Below are 22,185 nucleotides of genomic sequence, written 5' to 3'. Positions count from 1 at the left end.
ATGAATGATGCACATATATGATGCATACATATATGTGATGCATATCTACATATATGATGCACATACATATATGAGATACACATAGCCTAACTTTAAAAACTGATTAAGTAGATTAACGGGAAAGTTCCTTGTTTCATTTGAAATTGCAGACTTTAATAAAGAGGAGCCCAAACAACACACAAGGGAAACAACCATCTTTACTTTGGACATCAGTCAGAACATAACACTCCCCTTGGCTTCAGTTTAGATGAGTTTTGTTTCTTCACCAAAGCTCACAATTTATAAAATACTTTTGCTTAATGACTTTGATCTCCCCACAGGCTCAGCTTGACTTTGGTTCAAAGCTCTTTTGAGTTAAATACAACCACATGTCACTGGGGCGGCTGTGTGTATCAGCTGCGAGAGTCTGCAAAGCAGTTTCCAATGGGAATGTTTTTTAAAATACAGAATATTTTTTGATGTGATAAATTTCTTTTATTTGGGCCACTTCTGTGGACCTTATATTTTTAATTTTTCAATTTTTTGAAAATTTCATACATGATGAGGTAATTCAGACCCAGGAAAATAAGCAATTCATATTCTCTCTCATTTGTGGATCCTAGTTCCAATTCTTTAGATGTGAGTATATATCCTGAAAACATAAGAATCAAGAAAGTAGAAAGGACTGACGGGGAGAGAGGGGAAGAAGGAGCTTGAGAGGGGAGTATAGTTATCAAGGGGAAAATGGGCGGAAACGGAGTACTCTGACTGCAGAGGAAGGAGGAAGGACTATACAGGGGCATAGAGTGAGAAAAACCAAATGGAAATGTATTATTTCATAAGCCTATTGAAAAATACACATTATACGTGTGTGTATGTGTGTAGCTGAAGGCTATATAACAAAAAACACACTGCCAGGCAAGGAAAATCTTTTGAGTTGTAGGTCAGTGTAGTCCAAGACTCGCCAAATTACATAGACTATTGCTACAGCCCTTGATTGTGTCCCAGAACTTGACGATAAGTTCTTATTTTTATAAATAACCATTATCAACCTGGGTGTGGTGGCATGTGACTTTAATCCCAGTACTTGGGAGGAAGAGGCAAGCAGATCTCTGTGCGACCAAGGCCATCCTGGTCTGCATTCTGAATCTAGGACAGCTGGGGCAATAGGGAGACCAATTCTTAAATAAATAAATAAATAAATAAATAAATAAATAAAATAGCCATTACAAATTCAGGTGAAGTACTTTGTTCTGCATATCAAAAGCTATTCTTTTTGATGCCTTTAATTCTAATTCATTTCACTGCTCTAAATACTTATATTTTTCAGCCATTCATCCATTCCATCGTTTGTGTGCACTGAGGTGGGTTCAAACATTTTATACTTGTTTAGTGACCACCTCTATATCCAAACTCCACAGAAATCCAGTTTCCTCATGTGGTCACCTAAAATATATTTCTTATACTTACTTATTTTTGTGTATGTGGGGAGGAGATACACACGTAGTAAGGTTTATGTGTAGAGATCAGAAGACAGCTTGCAGGAGTCAGCTCTCTCCTTCCACCATGTGGGTTCCAAGCTTCAAACTCAGGTCATCAGGCTTGGTGGCACGTTCCTTTACTCTATGAGTCATCTTGTCAACCTCTGTGTTGCCATTTTTGAATTGAAGTTTTCTCTGAGACATGCTTGTGCGTTCACATGCACATGAAGTTGACTAAGAGTTCCTAGGTCATTAGACTGATTCTAGGTTCAAAAGATAATGCAAATTTCGGGTTTAATTCTTAATTTGAAAAAGTGAGGTTCATAAGGAAAAATATCATGAGATTTCCTAGAAAATCTATATGAATATCACCAATATCCACTCTGCCTTCCATTCTTTCCTAAAGCCTGTGTGTTTATTTATGAATGTCATTGAAAATGTGCAATTCCGCTTTTGACCTCTGTTAAGATGAATTTTTCTCCTCTATGTGCCTAATTACATCAAGAGGTATAATTACATTTCATTTTAAACATTATTTTACATATATGAGTGTTTTGCATGCATGTATGTTAGTGCACCCATGTCGTACAGTGCCCACAAATGTCAGAAGAAGGTGTCAGATCCCCTGGAACTGGAGTTATGGACAGTTGCCATGTGGTTGCTAGGAAATGAACCTGGGTCCTCTGTAAGAGCAGCCAGAGCTCTTAACTGCATATCTCCAGCCCGATTTTGCATTTTTGAAACAAGCTTGCTGCTGATATTTTATACATTAAAAATTACTTTATAAGTATTTTTATACATCTCTTGGTGTGTTTTTGCTATTATTTTATGCATAAGCCATATTCTTAGACTTTCTTGAATTCAACTGTTTCCTCCTGTCTCAGATCCAATTCCCCATCATTTCTGGCATGTCCAATAAAAAGAAACCCTTACCTGACTTCTCTGTCAACTGTGTGTTTTTGTTTTCTATTTAATTATTATTTTAATGTACATACGGGTCACAGTATGATAACTGCATAGAAACACACAGTGTACAATGCTCAAATCAGGTCTGATTTTAATTCCATACAATCTGTGTTCTTTGTAATTCTTCTGTTTTCTTTCCACAGCTGTTTCTACCTTTATGCCTTTACCGTCATTAAATTTATGAGCAGTTTTAAAATTGTCGTTAGTGTTTCAAAAGTAATGACTTCTTGTATTTCTTTTGCCTTAAATCTGATTTTTGCTCTTATCTCCCTTGTCCCTTTCTTTACTTTTCTTGGGAGTGCTCTGCGGCCCTTCTGGATTCTCCATGTGGATTAGCCCACTGATTTTTTTTTCTCACGACTGTCTTCTTTTTATAGATACTGATTTCACCCCAAGTACCACTGTAGGAGATGAAAACAGGACTTCATATGTAAACATTCTTTTGTTCAGTGCTAAGTATCCTTCTGTTATCTTATTTTTTCTGTCTTTTTTTCCTTGTTTGTTGAAGTTTTGCAGTATATCTTTCAGTATTCATGAGTAATGTTTTTTGTTGTTGTTCTCAACTGAATGCCTCATGTTGAATGAAGATGATCTTTAGGATATGAAATCCCTTTTATGTTTCTTGAGACTTGTCTTATGTCCTAACATACTGCCATTTTGGTGAAAGTTCGAGTGTATTTTAGTATGTGTTAACACATAATTATCAATAAGACTCTAATTTTTAATCGTATAAATAATGAATTTGATTGAGATTTTAGTTATTAAAAGTCTATGCATTTGTTGATTTCTCCTTGCAATTCAATTTTTTATTTATGTGCTTTGAATTTAAAAATATATATATTTTTTATTTTATGTGTATGAAGGTATTGCCTGCATGTATCTAAGTGCACCCTTGTGCAATGCCCACAGAGCTCAGAAGAGGGCATCAGATCCCCTGGAACTGGAGTTACGGACAGTTGTTAACCACAGTGTGAGCTGGAAATCGAACCCGAGTCCTCTGCAAGAGCAGCCAGTGCTCTGAACCGCTGAGTCATCTCTACAGCTCCAATTCTGTTTTTGATACATGCAATATAGTTTATCCCGTAGTCTGTCATGTCTGTATTTTATATCTTTATTTCGATCACCCTCAAACTCAATTTTATTTATAGTTCTTTACACTCTTCTATTTCATATATTATTTTCTGCTGGTACTGGGGATGTGACCCAGGGCTTCATGCATGCTCAATGCACGCTCAGTCATCAAGCTTACCCCTACATTTTTCTATTCTTTATTTTGTCTTGTCTTATCATCTATAAAATTGAATATATATATATATGTGTGTGTGTGTGTGTGTCTGTATGTGTATATACATATATTCTAATTTTTTCCTATTTTTTGTATTTTGCATTTTTACAATTATATTCTTGAGTGATTACCTATAAGGTTTTCCATTTGCAAATACAAGACACAAAGTCGAGGGTAGAGATGGGGGAGGAGGTCTAAATATAATCAAAATCCATTGTATGAAATACAGCAAATGCTACCATGTACACTTGATAATGTAATATTTTATGTCTTCATTCTTCTCCCAAGTCATAAAAGGAATATACTAACTCAAATGTTTCTCTTTTTCTCCTTCTATGTAGATTTTTCTAGTAAAATTTTTCTGCCTTATTTTCCTAGCCTTTAATAGACACCCATTTTTAAGTTTTTAGCCAGTATTTATGCTGCATTTTCCTACTATTTTCGCTTTCATGTGAAGATATTCTTTTAGTATTCCTTTACATGAACATTCATTTAGTTATTTACCTGTTCAAAACCGTCCGTACAGAATCTACTTCACATTAGGTAGAGGTTCAGGTGCCAAAGCAACAGCAATGAACAGGAAAACTCACTACTATAATGGAATTTCTATCTTGTTAGGGTTAAATATATATAATATACATATATATTATATATAAAATATGTATTATGCATATTATTGGTGTCAGTGCTGGGAAGAAGAAAAATAACAAATGGTTAGGGGAAGAAGGTTTACTATTTGTTTATGAAGGATGATCAAAGAATGTCTCTTTGGTGTTCTTTCAAATGAGATCTGAAGGCTGTGAGTAGCAGAGTCATAAGAAAATCTAGAGTCAGAATGATCTATGAGTATGAAATTCTCTGTCTTAGTGTATTTACCTAAAACTATCTTTATGTTGACACAGCTCTTCAACAATAATCTTGATGACTATAGAATTATGAAATAACAGTTATTTTTCTCTCAGGATTTCCATTGTCTTTTGGCTTTTATTATCTTTTATCCATTAAATTTGTTTCTGGTGACTCTTCTATAGAAGGTCAATTTCATGTAGATTTTTTTTTCAAATCTTTTTATTTCTTTCTCCCCATCATTTTTGTAACATTTAAACATATTATTGAATTTTTACAAGTTTTTAAACAATATTTTTTATTATTTTTTATGTGTATCAGTGTATTGCCTACATGTAGGTAGGTACACCTGTGTTGTGAAATGCCCATGGAACTAAGAAGAGGGTATCAGATCCCCTGGAACTGAACTTAGGAGGGTTGTTAGCTACCAGGTGGGTGCTGGGAATCAAATCTGCTCTGCAAAAGCACCCGGTACTCTTATCTGTTGAACCATCTCTTCAGCCCCATATTATTTAATTTTTTAATTGCATGTGTATGTGTGCATCTGTGTATACATAATGTACACATGAAAGCAGTGCCCATGGAGGCCAGAAGAGGGCATCAGATTCCCTGGAGTTGGAATTACAGGCAATTGTGAAGCTGCAATGTGTGCGCTGGGAACCAAACCCAGGCCCTATGCAAGAGCAGCAAATGTTCTTAACCACGAGCCATCTCTCCAGCTCCAAACTCTGTCATTTAAAAAAATATATTTTATTTGTTATTTTTATTTTATGTGTATGAGTGTATTGCCTGCATGTAGGTAAGTGCACCCGTGTCGTGCAATGCCTGCGGAGGACAGAAGAGGCCCCTGATCCCCTGGAACTGGAGTTATGGACAGTTGTTAGCTGCCATATGGGTGCTGGGATTTGATCCTGGGTCTTCTACAAGAACAACCAGTGTTCTTAACCCCTGAGCCATCTATCTAGCCCCCCAAACTCTGTCATTTTAACTGTAAATATTTTCTAAACTCTATCCTTGCAGGGAATCTAATTTGAATATATGCTGTATCAGTTGATCATTTCCACAGGTATTTTGTTGTACATTATGCTATTATTTTTAACAAGCATTTATTTATAGTGTTGACCTTTCATAATTGTTTTGTGTCTGTTTTTATGGCTGTTAATGTGGTGATATCCCCAGACTGTGACCTATTTTTATGTTAATTTCTCCATTTAAAAGCTTTAAATCCAGTAGACAATGTACATTCATTGGTAGATAATCAAATGTACATCAGACCAGTGTCCCGCCCCCACTTAGGTGATTATTTAGGAAGCTTCCTTTCCTCTTCAAAGTTTTTCAGTTTAGACAATAAATGATAGGATCTTCTCATTCTTAGGTACGGATATGAATGGCATGCCAGAGGAAGAACAAAGGCAGACAGTTTAATTTATAGAATGACTGGTGTTTCCTATAAATAGGAAAGCAAGGGACAGCTTATCGGGAACAGTTTATTCAAAGTGTAATCAGGAGCCATTAGAGGACTGAATTTTTATACACTTTCAGCTGCTATTTTGTTCTTTACCTGGCTGTCTGAATTTCTCTGTGCCTTGTGTAGTTTTTATGGTCAGTCAAGTATTTGGTTTTGGGAACTCATAATCTTAGTGAGTCTCTTGCTTTCTGAAACTGCTCAGCAGTTCCAGGCCACGTTCTTGGTCTAAGCTTTTCCTGTGATAAATTAAGATAATAAATCTTTAGACTTTTCCTGGCTGAGCTGTGATGGATTGAGAAATTGCTTCAGTACAAACAGCAGCAAACTCACAAATGTTACCCAGCATATTCCCATTCAGTTAGCTGAGGACTACTCTCTTATTTCTACCTGTTGTTTGCTGGATTACAAATTTGTGAATAGGCCAGTGGTCAGCCAGGATTTGGAGCAGAGAATATACCCACATTTGGGGGACCATCACTTCTGTGACAGTCTCCCTTTCAGGAATGGCATACCTAATATTGTAGATTTCCTGCCAACTTGGCAGCAGAATTCTGAATTTGTGGATCATAGGAAAGAAAAACAACAACAACAACAACAAAAACAACAACAAAAAACCCCAAACAACAGCAACAACAAAAAAACAAACTTGGGGTTTTTGCTGAGTTAGGAAGGATCTTGCCTCACAAGCATGAAAACCTGAGTTTGGATCTGCTGAACCCACATAAAAAGTTGAGTGTGATGGTATATACTTGTAATTCCATCAGTTGGATTTTCAATGAGACGAATGTTGGATGAGAGGCAGACACAGGTTGACCCCTGGAGATCACTGGCCAGCTAGCCTGGCCTACTTGGTGAAGTTCCAGGCCAATGAGAGACCCTGTCTCAAACAAAAGTTGGAAGACATCTGAGGACCAACACCTCAGATTATCTTCTGACATCCACAAGCCCATCCATGCATACACATGAATACACTCAAACATGCACATACTCAAAGGCAAAAAAGAAATAAACCTCTTAATTTGACCCATTGTTGTCATTTGAAAATTTATTGACCGTTTCAGTCTGCTTTCAGTTACTCCTCAGTCTTTTCAAATATTAAACACACTCAAGATTTTATAATTAGTACCTACAAGAACATGTACTCAAATCAATTACTTGGCTACTGCCCAAACCGAGAACAGTTAATATTTTCACTGGTTTAGATTAACAGTGCATTTGAAATTTTTCTTCATTTTTATTACTACTTTTATCCATTTCACTAAGAAACTTTTTGTTCATTTTCTCATTTTTCTTTTTTGTTTTCTTTTCATCATATTTGTCTGGAAGATTTAATTACTCATTAAAGATGATAGCAACCTAACTTCTCAAAGATATTTCTTTGAGGCTCTGGTGAAATTTGTATTAAATAGAAGGTTTGCTTTTATGGTTATTGTTGTAATGACCTTTGATGTTCATATAAGATCATTAAGCAATAATGATAAGATTTATTTCTTATTAGACATGTCACAGTACAGAGAAGGCATCGTTTTCCTTCCCATAAGGCAGAGTCTTGTGTGAAACTTATATTATGTGTGGGGCAGGATTGGCAGTGACATCCTCAATAAAATATTATATTAGGTATATGTATCATCAGATATGGTGTACTTATTGATTAAATGATGACAATCTTTTTCAGTGCTTATTATTTGCCTTACTCATCAGTAACTACTTTTAATAGACTTCTCCTCTACATCAGAGGAAATATTTCAAGTCGCTAATATTTGGAAGGGCACTGTGGACCTTTCATCATTCTGTGTTTCTCTGTTTCTCTCTCTATTTCTCTCTATTTCTTTCTTTCTCTCTCTCTCTCTCTCTGTTCTAGGAGTATACTATTGATGTATTTTTTAGACAGACATGGCACGATGAAAGACTGAAATTTGATGGACCCATGAAGATCCTTCCATTGAACAATCTTCTGGCTAGCAAGATCTGGACCCCTGATACCTTCTTCCACAATGGCAAGAAATCAGTGGCTCACAATATGACCACACCCAACAAACTGCTCAGACTGGTAGACAATGGGACCCTTCTCTATACAATGAGGTAAGATAGTGGTCGCTACCACCCAGCCTGCAGTGAAGATGGATGTGGTACTGAGAGCAGAGGGTTTTGGGATATGCACTGAAAATTCTTTTAGGCTCATCATTTTATATATACATACATATATATGCTCATTAATACATGTACATTACTTCAATCATTTCATATATATTATTTCAAGGTTATAGGGTTTTAGAATGTAGTTGGATAGTATATATGAGCATTATATCTTTCAAATTTATATATTTCTATACACAAATTATATATACATATTTCTTAACATGTGTAAACATTCATATTCTATATTGACATATAAATAGTTACAAATGTTAACATTTTGAGACATGGACAAATGTACGTTTATGTTGTACATATTCAAAGGCTTGTGTGTGCTAACACACAGACTCATGTGTTCAAGGACATTTAAGTATACAAACTTAAAGATTTGCAGAAGCATAATCAATGTACTCATCTGAGTGTGCTAGGTTTAACTATAGCAATAAAACAGACCTATGGTACAGAGTTGTAAAAATCAAGAGATATTGATGGATATTTTCTAGAACATACAAAATTGAAATTCGTTTTATACCACATTGCGTGGGGTGCAGAAATTTGATATGAGTGAATTTCCCAAATAACTTAGATTATATTTTATACTTTTCTACCTTCCAATGCATAAAACCTATCAAAACTTCATATATTTCATGCTTATGATTACCATTTGAGTTATTAGGTGATAATGAATTTTGGTGTAAAAAAGAATAATTTTGGAAACATTTCCAGTGTAAAAGTATTCTCTGCTCAAACACTGAAACCTTTTCTTGGTTCTCATGCCTGCTTTTTGTGTTTTTGATTGCTTCTCTGTTTTCAGTTTTCAGTTCCTGAAACTTTTGCCTACATTAACGAGTGGCGATTTTGAGTGACTGAGATAATCTGTATTGAACAGATAAATGTAATGCTTCAATGTAGGCTCTGTGTCTATTTCAAATTTGTATGCTTATTATTTTGTACAATGTATTTTGTACAAGAAGATCAATGCATGCCTGGTGAATATATGGTGAATAATTGTGCTTGCCTGTAAGTTAGTCCCTGTGCTGGATAGCTTTAGTGTCAACTTGACACACCTGGGTTGAGGGAACCTCAACTCGGGAATTAGGGCCCAGCCCACTGTGGGTGGGGCCACCCCTGGGCAGGTGGGCCTGTGTTGCATAAGAAAGCAGGCTGAGCAGGGGCCAGGGGAACAAGCCAGTAAGCAGCATTCCTCCAGGCCTGTGCTCCATCTCCTGCTTCCAGGTTCCTGCCCTGAGTTCCTACCTTGGGCTCCCTCATGAACTGTGACCTGGGAGATGTAAGACAAATAAACCCTTTCCTCCCCAAGTTGGTACTGGTCAGAGTGTTTTGTTACAGCAATGAAGAACAGACTAGGACAGTCCCTCAGTATTTCAAATTAGTTATTTACTGATGTCATTCCTATTGGAATTTGTGAGACAGACAGGAATGACATCAGGCTAACAAATGAGAACTTGAGAAAAAAGTTGAATAGTGATGGAGATAAGAGACATAGAAGAAAAGAACGGAGTGGGGGATAAAGGCTGAATAAAAGAGGAAAGGAATATAGAAGCAAGAAGTAGGGCATAGAAAAGATTTTATATATATATATATATATGTTTATCTCAGAGAGATGATGAAAGAAAGAGAATGTGAGGATAGAAAGAGTGGAAAAGTTGAGAAGATAGTGTGGAAAGATGATGTGAAATGAGCTTAGACAGTAGTGTATCCTAAAGCAACAAGGGAAATTGTTAAGGAGCATATAGTATATGGGCAAAAAATATAGAGACACGTTGATATAGGTGAAGATACATTCTGTTTTATAATTAAACTTATTCTTTGATGAGTTCATTCATGTATATCATGCATTTTGTTCTCTCTCTCTCTCTCTCTCTCTCTCTCTCTCTCTCTCTCTCGTTCCCATCATATCCCAATTAAGCCCTCTATCCTTACGAATTTTCCTCCCACTTTCATGTCTTTTTGTTTTGTTTTTGCTTTGTGATGCACTGAGCTTAACTAGCACCTTCAGTAGTATAGCCAGAGATGAGCGCCCATGCTCTACTGGAAGGCAGCTTTAAATGAATGATAGATAAGTGTTTGTTCAATCACCAAATATTTGGTTATACAACATATATATATATATATATTCTTGAACGAAACTGTGGGTAAGGAAGCACTACTGAGTTAATACATGCATGGATCTGGAATAAGTTGTGGGTATGTGCAAGTGAGATAATCTCTCTGTTTTCACAGTATAATAGGGGGAAAGACTAATTAGATAATTACAATAATAATATTAATATTATAACTGAAATGCCAAAGATCTATGCAGTTGTGAGAAGGTAGTGGAGAGTCATCAAACTCAGTCTTGTGGGTCAGGTTGAACATACAATTCTTTAATAAGGCAACACCAAAGTTCTTGATTGCTTGGATTTTTGCAGTTTTATATTACCATATATGAAGAATGTACTCATGAAAATTATATGTAGACACAAGGAGAAGAAATGAAGGACAGCATACACAGAGAACTAAGTAAACACTTACAAGGAGTGGAAGACATTTTAAGTAAGAGAATGAAGTGATTAGTTTTCTATTTGACAACCTAGTTAGTACATAAAGAATGTATTGAAAAGAAACAGGATTAGAATTAGATAAAATGTTTAGCAGACAGCTGAAATCTTGATGAGAAATAAAGTTCTAAAATGCAAAACAGTGGACTGAGGTGGAGCAGGGGAGACACACTGAAGAAATAAGCAGCAAATGCAGACAAGTTGACAGTAACAAAGAACAGAAGTTGTCAAGGTTGTAGGTAACCTAATGAAATCTGACTATGATGCTACAAATTAAGTGAACTGTTTGGAACTTAGAGAAAATTTAGGTAAGTCTGAAATTTTAATTTTGAACAACATATGCTTAATAAGATTATATGTCACACAGGTAGAGCTCTAATAACGTTTGGCTATAAAATCTTAAGATCAGGAGAAAGATAAAACTAGAGATACAAATTGTGGAATTTTTAGACTGTTGTAACAAATTGAGATTAGAAATGAACACCCCTTAAAATGGTGAAGAGTGTGAATGAATCATGCTGTGTATCCAGCCAGGAAGTTATACTATCATTAAGACTGACAGAGATAATGAGATAATGAGGAACCTATGGAGGAGCCCAAGAAGGAAAAGTCAGAGAGGCTGTGAGTAAACTTGTCCATGTGAGTCTTAAACCTTTGGAACTAGTCTACAGAAAAGCAATTTGGAAAAGTTTAGAGAAGTGGGCTAAAGAGAGCTTAGAATGTTATGTGCCCAACTTAATATGCAGCTCTGGTGGGAGCTTGAAAAACCAGGAAGCAAGTAGATGTGGGGATAGTAAAGACCATCCTCATGAGACATCATGTGGAAAAAAGGATTTCATTGCGAATTATAACAGTGTTCATACGTGTTTGACTTCTGGAAAAAATACTTTTGATCCTAAGACTTTATGAAAAGCTGAGTTTAAAAATAGTAGACTAGCTGGGTATGGAGGTGCACTCCTGTAGTCCCAGCACTTGGGAGGCAGAGGCAGGTGGATCTCTGGAGTTCAAGGCCATCCTGGTCTACATAGTGAGTTCCAGGACAGCTGGGGCTGTAGGGAGACCCTGTCCCCAAAAGACAAAAACCAAAAAAAAAAGAGATAATAGACTAATTAGTCTGGGAGAGGAAATTTCAAGGCAGTCTGATAGTCAGACCCTGGCATGGATATTGCCAGCTCCTCTTGTCTAGATTTATGGTGAGAATTGGGAGCAAATTTCACACAAGATGGGTATGAAAAAATTACATTTTAACCAGAAATGAACTTTGGGTAACATTGGGGCCAAGGAAGGTGCGGTTACTGAAGAGATTAGACCTACTAAAAAGAAGTCACAAGCTCTTCAACAGGATAACAGGAAAGATTTCTTGAGAACATCTCAGGAATTGCCTGGGCCCAGTCAGCATAGGCTAAAACGTATAAGGCGTAAACTTACTTGGAAAAAAAAATAAAACCAAAATTTGTTGGGAGACGAGAAATCCAGGGCTCTTCTGTCACAGGGCCCCCTAATGAAATATGTCCCTTTCCCTGCATTCAACCATCTAGGCTCTCTGAATATGCTGCTGCAGTGGTTGAAGTGATTTCCGCTGCTGCTCAAGCTGGCAGCAGACCTTAGTATTATGGATTTGATCCTAGTTCTGTACGTACCTAGAGTGTAAGTGCTGTGTGATTTGGAGGCCTCTTCCCAGATTTCAAAGGAAAGGCAGGGAGACCAGGAGATATGCAGCAGGGTCAGAATCCCCAGGAGCAATCCCTGAAAGGTAAGTGTGTGAAGGTGTTAGCATGAAGCTGAAATACAGTTGAAACGTCATGAAGTTAGCGATATCAAGAACATGTAGTATCTGCTGTGACTACGCCAGCCCAAGAAAGGTCAGTAAGATTCAACGAGAAAGGCCATAGGGGCCAGGGCTGCCAGAGATCTCTGTGGCTCAGCGATTCTGTACTTGGAGCTACAGAATTAAACGATTTTTTTTCTGCTGGGTTTGGTCATTCATTCATCCAGTCTCTCCTGTCTGTAATGTTATTCTTACTATTTGTGAATAGGAATGTTTAATATGTATCATCGTATTTTGTAAGGAAGTGATTTTTTTTTTTGTATTTTACAGGCGATCACACCTAGGAGTTTGCCTTGAATGTCAGTAGAGACTTGGGACTTTTGAGCAATGCTGAAATTGTAGGAAAAAATCTGATGTATCACATTAGGTAGAATTGTGACCTTGGCATTATTTGTATTTGAGGAGATGTGATGGGTTTCAAAGTTGACAAGAGATGGACTTATGATAATTAATTATGACTATCAACTTGATTGGATTGAGAAGCACCGAGGAGAGTAATAAAGCACATGTCTGTGTATGGGGATTATTTCCAGAAAGAATGAACTAAGATGAGAAAACATGCCCTGAATGAAATTAAAGAATAAGGAGGGAACTTGCTAGGACAGAGATTTATTCTCTCTGTCTCTCTATATCTTTATCTCTTTGTACCCCTCTCTACCTACTTCTTGGCTGAAATGGTGGGAGCTGTTCTGCTATGTACTCCCTGCTATGACATAACAAAAACTTTAAAATTCTGGGCCAAAATAGAGCCCGTTTTAAATTATTTCTTTCTTTTGTGTATTTATCAGCTGGTCTTGTTATGTCTGTTAGATTAATCTATGTTGAATAATAGAGGAGAAAGAATAAAGAATGAATCAAAGCACAGTAGAGGAGACTGAGCAGTAAAAGAAAAAAAAGGAGGGGGGTCTGGAGAGATGGCTCAGTACTTATGAGTACTTGCTGCTTTTCCTTCCAGAGGACCCAAATTTGTTCCCAGTACCAATATCTGGTGACATACAATCACCTGTAATTCCTGATCAAAGGGATCCAACACCCTCTTCTGGCCTCCGTTTTAGAAATAAATATAAAGACACACACACACACACACACACACACACACACACACACACCACAGAGAAACACACACACACACATACAGACACAAAAATACACACACACATAAATGAAATATAAAAATATAAAGGGACAAAGGAAGTGGACTTAGGCTTTTTTGGTTGTTTTTCCCCTTAAATGTGGCTGTTTTGATGTTGGTTTTTCATTGGACAAATCACTATTACTTAAAGACAGCAAAATAGAATAACAGCTTTAAGTCCAATAGTGCTAAGTTTCACATAGAAATATATTGAATGTAAAGTCAGTTAATGAAAATTGTGTATATGTTTTTAATACTGTACATCATTTTAAATATTTGTTATTTTTATTTTATGTGTATGGGTATATTGCCTGCATGCATGTAAGTGACCCTGTGTCATACAATGCCCATGGAAGTCAGAAGTCAGCATTGGTTCCCCTAGAACTGGAGTTACTGACAGTTGTTAGCTGCCATATGGGTGCTGGAAATCAAACGGGGTCCTCTATAAGACCAGCCAGTGCTCTTAACTGGTGAGCCATTTCTCCAGTCTTGTAGAACATATTTAATAAAGAAAACTTTGTTAACAAAAAACCCAGGAAGATTAGAGGATATATTAGAGTTTTGGGTGAAGCAGAGCAAATGATTAGTCACCGGAAAATAGAGCTGAATGAATAGGAAGATGATAAGTATTGAGCTCTCTGTACTATTCTGAAGTGGACAAGACAGTGAAGTTGGATGATTAGGAGTGTAGGTGAAATGCCCTTATGCTTATTTTGAAGTATAGTAGAGAGAAACGGTAGAAGCACAGAGGCTTGATGAAACCATTGTTTTCGTGGCACAGTAGAGCATACACCTTAGATCCTGGAGGGTGGGTCTGGAATGGGAGCGAGGCTCAAAACTCCAGGATAAAATCTTGGCTCTTTTTATAACTCCACAAGTGATTCATCTAGTGACCTTTGCAAGTCACAAGCTGTTTCCTTTCTTTAGTCCCTCATTTAATAACACTAGCTGCTGCTTGCCTTGCAGCAACATAGAACGTATAAATTGGATAAAGTAAGGCCTGCAGAACATTTAGAATTTCTCAGCAAGACTTATTCTGTTAGGACTGTTATTATTATTGTGATGCTCATTAATAAAGCTACAAAGACTAGCAACCTAGAAAAATGTAACCATGTATTTCATGAGTATATAATTGGGACAGTTAGGGGAATTTTGCCTTACCTCATCTTGAAACTTCAGGACACCCATGAAATTGCAGGCTAAGCCCCATTACCTGCTGCTTACCTCAGCGGCACACATTAAAACTGAAAAAGTACCTAGAAGTTTCCCAGAACCAGCCCAAGATAACATACATATTTATGAAATATTTCAAATTATCCAGGTTTTAATATATAGTGAACTTTTTCTCTATAGATACAGTGCTTATTGATGAAGATAAGGATAAATATGAAATGTTCATTATACCTGTCAGACATTAACTATTTCATAAAGATAATATAATGAGAACATTCTTGATTTTCTGAATAGCAGGAAATTTGTTCATTAAATTTAACTAGACTTCATACCATCAAATCATTTCTCCAACACATTTACATGCACTTAGCATGTTTAAGACTCTGGGATATGTACCAAGCCACAGAGATAAGAAAGACACAGTTTAGGTCTTAAATACTTCATAATCTTGTATTTAAGGAAGCATGTAGAATAATATAAAATCCTTTAATAGGGAGATTATAAAATGTCATGGAATCACGGGATAAGGATGAAACAGAACAATACAGGCACATCAAGAAAAACGGCAGGAGATGATTCGTATCTTGCCTCTTTAATATTGAAAGAAATGTAGAAAAGTATCAAATAGATGGGGGATGGTACTGTGGTATAGAATATTCTAAGCAGAGAAAATAGCATGCAGAAAGATTTGTATTCACAAGTTGACATCACCCATAAGAAAGCTGCATGTCTCTTGTGACACATGGTAGAAGAAATAGAGGGTCCTTTGTAAGCATGTAGCGGGGACAACTAAATGAGCCTATGGGTGACATCCACAATAAATCCCAGGAGATACACTTTTCAACTTAGGCCTAAAAGATGTGTAGAAGCAAATTAGATTCAGAGACAAGGAGGAAATATTACATAAAGTGTCTATCAGGTGTGTAGCCCTGTGGCATAATGGAATGAGGTAATGATGATACATTAAAGGTCAGGGCAACTGCACCAGAGAACAGTGTAAAAAAGTGACCTGGTTGGGAGAAAGGCACCTACAGGCCATGTTGACATAAAAAGTATGGTGGCACATTGAAAAGTGGATTGCACAGGAAAGAATAAAACCAGTGAACAAGACATAGAGAAAGAAGGCAAAGCTGATGAAGAGGTGCTTAACCAGAAAGCTCCAAAGTAGTCACCTAATAACATAGATAATTTCTGTATATTGAGTGCCTACTATGTGCCAGGCCCTTATGTACAGTATCTTCCATCTTAGCACTGAGTATTCAATATATGCACATAACACCTGTATTTATTATACCTATAGAACTGATATAGAAGGTGAAGTTTGAGAAACAAAAATGAGCTTCCCCAAATGATGTCATTAATCAGTAAATACAGTGTTCCATGGCTTCAAACTACATTTATCCCTTTAGATAAAATTTTGAAGAACCCTGGATATGCAGTGTTCAATAAGTAGTGCTGATGGTGCTTGATGCCTGATTACAGGCTGCTGTACTTCAGGATGCTTTATGAGTGGTTCCTGTAACCAAAGAAGTCCCCTAGGAACATCAAAGTATTAAAATATGTGAAAAATGGATAATGGCTGTCAAATGATGTTCGAATTTTGAAGGATTTTTGCATGAAGAATGAGGGATGATATGTGTAAGTGATATAGAATATTTTTATCCTGTAATTACGTGGAAGTATTATTGTTTTTAAGTAAATGAAATGGTGGACATGCTGGCATATTCCTCCAGTCCCAGTACTTGGCAGGCTGAGGTAGGAGAATCAGGACTTCAAGATGAGCCTTGGCTCCATAGTGAGACACTGTCTTTTAAATAATCAAAAAATAAAAATAAAAGAGAAAGGAAATAAAAGAGAGAGACACGATGAGAACTTTTGTGCTAACACAAACTGCTGAGCTCAAAGATCATAAAAGTTCAGATGTAATCAATGGGATGGAAATGTACTTCTTGCTCTTTCAAGTTCAAAGTAGATATTCTTCATTGACAGGTGGCTCATTTACAAGTTATGTGCTCAGGGACCCGATGTCCTCTCATCTGGTAGCTCTTCCATATTAAACACCTAATTTCTAGTACCACTGGGATTGTCTGGATCAAAGAGTAAAGAGCACAGAGCATGGTCCGTAGGAGGTGACGACACATTCATTTCTACCAGCCTTTCTTTGATTAGAATTAGATTATGTATACATGCCTTAATACCAAGGCAAGCTTGGAAAGGAAACATTGCTCTGTGCTCAAAAGACAAGAAAACACAGTCTTGGACAACTTGAAGTTTGCTTTTCATATTAAAACATATGGGTGCAGTCTTGATGGATCAAGGGTACCAATTAATGGAGCATTTCCTAGAGTAAGGAATCATGAGGCCTTGAGCAAAAGTAGTGGATACTAAGAGTGGTAAAGAAAGCCATAATGAGAGAGGTTTTACTATAGAAGTTAGAGTCTGAATATTGAAAAAGAAACATCCACAATATCTGTGATATACTTTTCCTTGGTACTGAATAGACTGTGGTTCTATTAATAACGATAACAAAGCAAAACTTTTAAACATTTAAGAAGAACTAAATATTTTGGTGAGAAACGGGGAAGGTTAGGAAATGTACGTTTCTTGACAATTTGCAATATGTCAAACATTGTACTGAGTGCTTTATAGGTATCTGTCTCATTTATTCTGCCCCTCCAATTACTTCCTCCCATATCACCCCCACTTCCTCTCAACTTCCTGATCTCTTCTTTGATTATTGTTGATATGTGCATACATATATATTAGACATGCTATATCTATTACATTATATATAATATATAATATACTAAGTTCATTTAGTGGTGCTCATGTGTACATGTGTTTATGGATGACTACTGGGGATCGGATAACCTCTCAGGGAGCTCATCTCTGAGAAGTCATTGATTATCTGTAGCTCTTCATCTAGAGGTGCAAACTTATGAAATTTTCCCTGTGCATGTCAGGTGGTATTGTTATTGTGCAGGTCTTGTTTAGGCAACCATATTCTTGAGATTTTTATGACGATAGCTTCCCTGTCATGTCTAGAAGATACAATCTAGCAGCAGGTGTCCTGGTCCTCTGGCTCTTACAGTCTTTCCACCCCTATAATCTTTTCTCTGACTATACTGCACCACTTCCTGAAATGCAGGGATGCTTAAGTCCCACTTTTAAATAATGAGTATGATGTGAACGCCATGAACTACATTTGAAAATGCAGTTCTGGAAACCAGGAGAGCTTTCACACAGTGGTGGTTTGTAAAATGGAATATATTGTACAAAGTTTCTTTCATGTGTTAAGCTACCCAGTAATAGTATGCTATATTTAGCTGAAAAACAAAGGAAATGGTCTCTACGTTTTCCATGCTGAGTCATCAGGAGGAAAGTGATGTTTTGTACCAATAAAGAGAGGGCATCTATCATATTGTTATTATGACCCCTTGCTTTATTTTTTGATTATGCAATTGGGTTAGTTTTGCTACTGCTCTTGAGATATCTCAAAGATCAATTATTTGAAGGTTAAATTTTGCGTTATACCAGGAATTCTTTCCTCTAAACTTTAAAAATAATGGTCCTCTCTTCTTAGTTTAGATGCAAATAGTTTGCACTTGAGTTTTCATTACAGAGAGTGCCTCTGAAATGATCGGGAACCAGGGAAAGCATTTGGGCAGGATTTTTAATAGTGTAGGATTCAATATAATCAGACCAGCCAAGCATTGGTAGCTTTCTTTCATCGCGTCCTTTTTTGTAATGATTTTTGCTCTAGGGGATTCCTTATACACTGAGCTAGCATCCAGCTCACAGAGCCTCACTCTGATGAACAGCAGTAAGAGCACAAAAGAGATAGAGTCCATCATTTGCAACTCTGAGAAACCTTGGAATGAGGAAAAAGGAAGAAATAATCTAAGTCTAAAGTCAGTCACAAATTATGCTATCTGTTCAATATAGTGACATCAACTCCTGCCCTCCAAGAGCTAACACCCTACAAGGAAAGAGGGTAGACCACTCACTGAACTCTAAGGTGTAAAGGAAGTTTCACAAAACAGGAAAACTAGGTGCTAAAAATTAGAGGATTCACTGAAGATTTGGGAAACTGGGCTTAGATATGGATAATTGTACAGGGAAATAAGAATTTGAACTGGAGCTGGAGAATAGGAAATCCTTCTTGGGAGTTCCCTTCATATTTGTTTGATTTTTGATAGTTCTAAGTAGGAATCTGGGTCTTGAAACAATAAAGACTGCCATTTTTCTTAAAAGCAAGAAAATGCTCTCTCTAGGCAGATTGAATCTGCTGAAAAGATCATTTTAAGATGCATGTGGGTGATGGCAGGGGGTTGCAGGTCTGCAGAGGGGCCTGTCTTGTTCCAAGGAACACAGCTATATTTAAACGGCACCCTTGACAGTGGAGAACCTGTGGTGAAGGGGAATGAACATTAAATTAGGAATCAGGAGCTCTGAGTGCGAGTCCCAACTCTTGCACAGTTTAGCAATATAACCGTAGAAAAGGTATTTGCTCTATTGGTTTCACTTTCTTCCTTTGGAAAATGGTACGGAAAGCTCTCTTCTATCTGTCTCACAGACATGTTGATTAGCTCAAGAAATATCTATCAACCGTTTCTATATGTCAAACCACTGTCCTAGGGATGGGAATACTATAATGACCAGAAATCCATCTTTCAGGGTGTTCGCAGCCCTGTGCAGCAGCCACCCATACAGATACTGAGAATCCTATGTGTTAAGGATTATGGTATTTGTACAAAGTGCTCTGGGATTTCTGTCACTTGGAGGAAACCATGTCTGTAGGACATTGACAGATTTCAAGGGAGAGGTGATTTTTTTCCTTTCCCTTCCCTTCCCTCCCCACCCCTTCCCTCCCTTTCTTCCTTCCATTTTTGTTTTGAGACATGGTCTCCCTGTAGCTCTAGCTGGCCTGTAACTGGCTACCTAGATCAGGCTGGCCTCGATCTGACAGAGATCTGCTTGCCTATGCCTCCTGAGTGCTGGGATCAAAAGGATGTGCCACCACACCTGGCTGGGAGAGGTAATATTTCGGCAAAGATTTGAAGGATTGATATGTATTACAGAGAAAGAAGAAAAGACATTGAGGTAGGGAAGAAACCCGGACAATGAGATCTTTTGTGAAATCAGAAGAATTTGCAGATGGGTGGAGAATGAGGAAAAGTGGGAATGTGAGAAAATGTGGATGGAGTTATGCCTCTGAGGTAATTGTTGAACTCATGTGTTCCCTCCGAAGGCTCCAATCAGTGATAAGGTGATGGCCTTCCTGCCCATGCACTGAGCCTCTTGTCTCCAGCTTGAGGATTTAATGGTTAGTCTGCAGACAACTGGGATTGTGGTGACTAATGCGCAGCTTGGTTTGGGTGTTGTGGGGGGGTATATTTCAAGTGACTCATCGTGTACTGATAATGGCTGTTAGTGATTTACTCTCCTTTCTTTTTCACCATAAATCCCAGGTCCTGCCCTTCACTCCATGATTACAGAATTAGTCTGCCTGGCAACTTAACTGATTTTGAAACAGTATTTTCTGCCCTCTGGATTTTAGAATGAACATTCCTCCCAGTGAAAAACAGATTTTACTACTTCCTAAAGGCCTGCTTAACAGATTGTCTACAGTGGGGCTCATCTCAAACTCCAAAGACCGTCATAACCTGTGAATTTGTAACTATGACCTCCTATGCTAGGTACTGGTAATTACCTACTCTGCAGGTCTGGAGCCTCACTGAACAGCCAGTGCATACAAACACATCCAATGGCCTTTAGTCATTCCGGCACATTTTATACTTTAATTTTCTCTAGGGTTTCTTAGTTTCTATCTCCATTTAACAAAATTCTGGGAAACATTTAATTTTTTTTCCAGTAGAGCAGTTAAGACCTAGTCGATCCATTTTTATTCATCTTAATTCTACAGTTTAAACAAATCGATGTAAATAAATTACTCATGCACATTTTAAGGTATCAAATGCTGTGGCTAGCTCCGCAGCATGCTGCAAAATGAATGCTACAGGTTGCAGTTACAAGGAAGGCACGGAAGTGGATAAGTGTCTTAGTAAGTACAGAACCATTAACAAGACTTGAGGACCAAGGCCTCATGGCTCACGCCTTTAATCCCAGCACTTGGAAGGCAGAGGCAGGCAGAGGCAGGCAGAAATCTGTGAGATGAGGGCTAGCCTGGTCTACATAGTGAGTTCCAGGCCAGCTGGGGCTACAGGGAGACCTTGTCTCAAATCCTTCCCCCCAAAAGACATGAGGACCAGAACCTCATCTTCCAGATGATCCCTTTCCTGTGCCAAGGGCAAAGGAACACAGTCTTAATTGGCTCAGCTAAAGCAGAATATGTTACTGTGGATAATGTATAGGCAGCCAAATTTATTGTTCAAAGTTATGGAGACTTAGAAATCATGATCAATGCTCCAGCAGATTCATTGTCTGACCGAGCTCTCTACTTCAAACATGATGCCTTCTTGCTGTGTCCTTACCTGACTGCAGGTACCAACAAAGCTCTTTCAGCCCTGTTTTATAAGGGCTCTAATTTTGTTCATGACAGCAGAGTCCGCATGACCTAATCACCTCTGAAAAGTCCCACCACTGAACACTATCTCATGGGGTATTAACTTTCAACATATGAATATCAAGAGGACAAAAACAGATCATAGCAGGCTCGGACTAACAGATTCTATAGCTTCTCAGTTGGGTATTTTTCTCATCGTGCTAATGCTCTTGAGTGTATTCCGATCTAAAATTGACCAACTTACATATGGTATTCAATCTAGTGTAAGAGATACAATATATGTGTCAACCCTATAATCCTAAAAATGCAAAGCACAGCATGATGTGTAAATGGTGTTTTACTACCCGGATAGGTGTGCTCAGTTTGGAACTGAATTTCCAGTCAGGATACAACAAGGACACCAAGTACACAGTTCATCAGTTTGTCTTAATTCCAAATGAGTAGAAAAGAAACTATTTACATAGTGGCTTTAAAGTCAGAAACAGGGATTCTTAGCTTAGTGATGTGGCCTAGCATAATCACTGGAATAAATGTTTCAAACGGCCTCAGTCAGTCCATTATTTTCTCCCTAACTCTATCCCCTTCCTCACTTTGAGATTCTGACGCATGTGTCTTCTATTTAATGTGCAAGCTTCTTATGCTGTGGGAAATGTTTAATGACACTCCTATCTTGGAGTTTTTGGAAATACATTAATGTGGTATGCTAAACCTTAGCCTTTTCTCTCTCTCTCTCTCTCTCTCTCTCTCTCTCTCTCTCTCTCTCTCTATTCTTTACAGTTCTGGGGCGTCGGGGAGGTGAATTAA

At 37.5% G+C, this 22,185-nt stretch overlaps 1 protein-coding gene across 2 annotated transcripts in view; it reads left to right on the top strand.

The window, feature by feature from the left end:
* Gabra3 (gamma-aminobutyric acid type A receptor alpha3 subunit) overlaps window positions 1-22,185 on the top strand; it is a 225,990-nt gene that overhangs the window by 143,547 nt on the left and 60,258 nt on the right. For both annotated transcript variants that reach the window (XM_008829498.2, XM_029561816.1), the window contains exon 5: window positions 7,887-8,107. In XM_008829498.2, the coding sequence (XP_008827720.1) occupies window positions 7,887-8,107 (221 nt within the window). The remainder of the gene's footprint in view (window positions 1-7,886; window positions 8,108-22,185) is intronic.

This window comes from Nannospalax galili, unplaced genomic scaffold (assembly GCF_000622305.1).
Source record: "Nannospalax galili isolate Female #2095 unplaced genomic scaffold, S.galili_v1.0 scaffold513, whole genome shotgun sequence".
Lineage (NCBI taxonomy): Eukaryota > Metazoa > Chordata > Mammalia > Rodentia > Spalacidae > Nannospalax > Nannospalax galili.
Note: the sequence above shows the minus strand (reverse complement) of the source record. Positions and strands in the feature narration are given on the sequence as shown.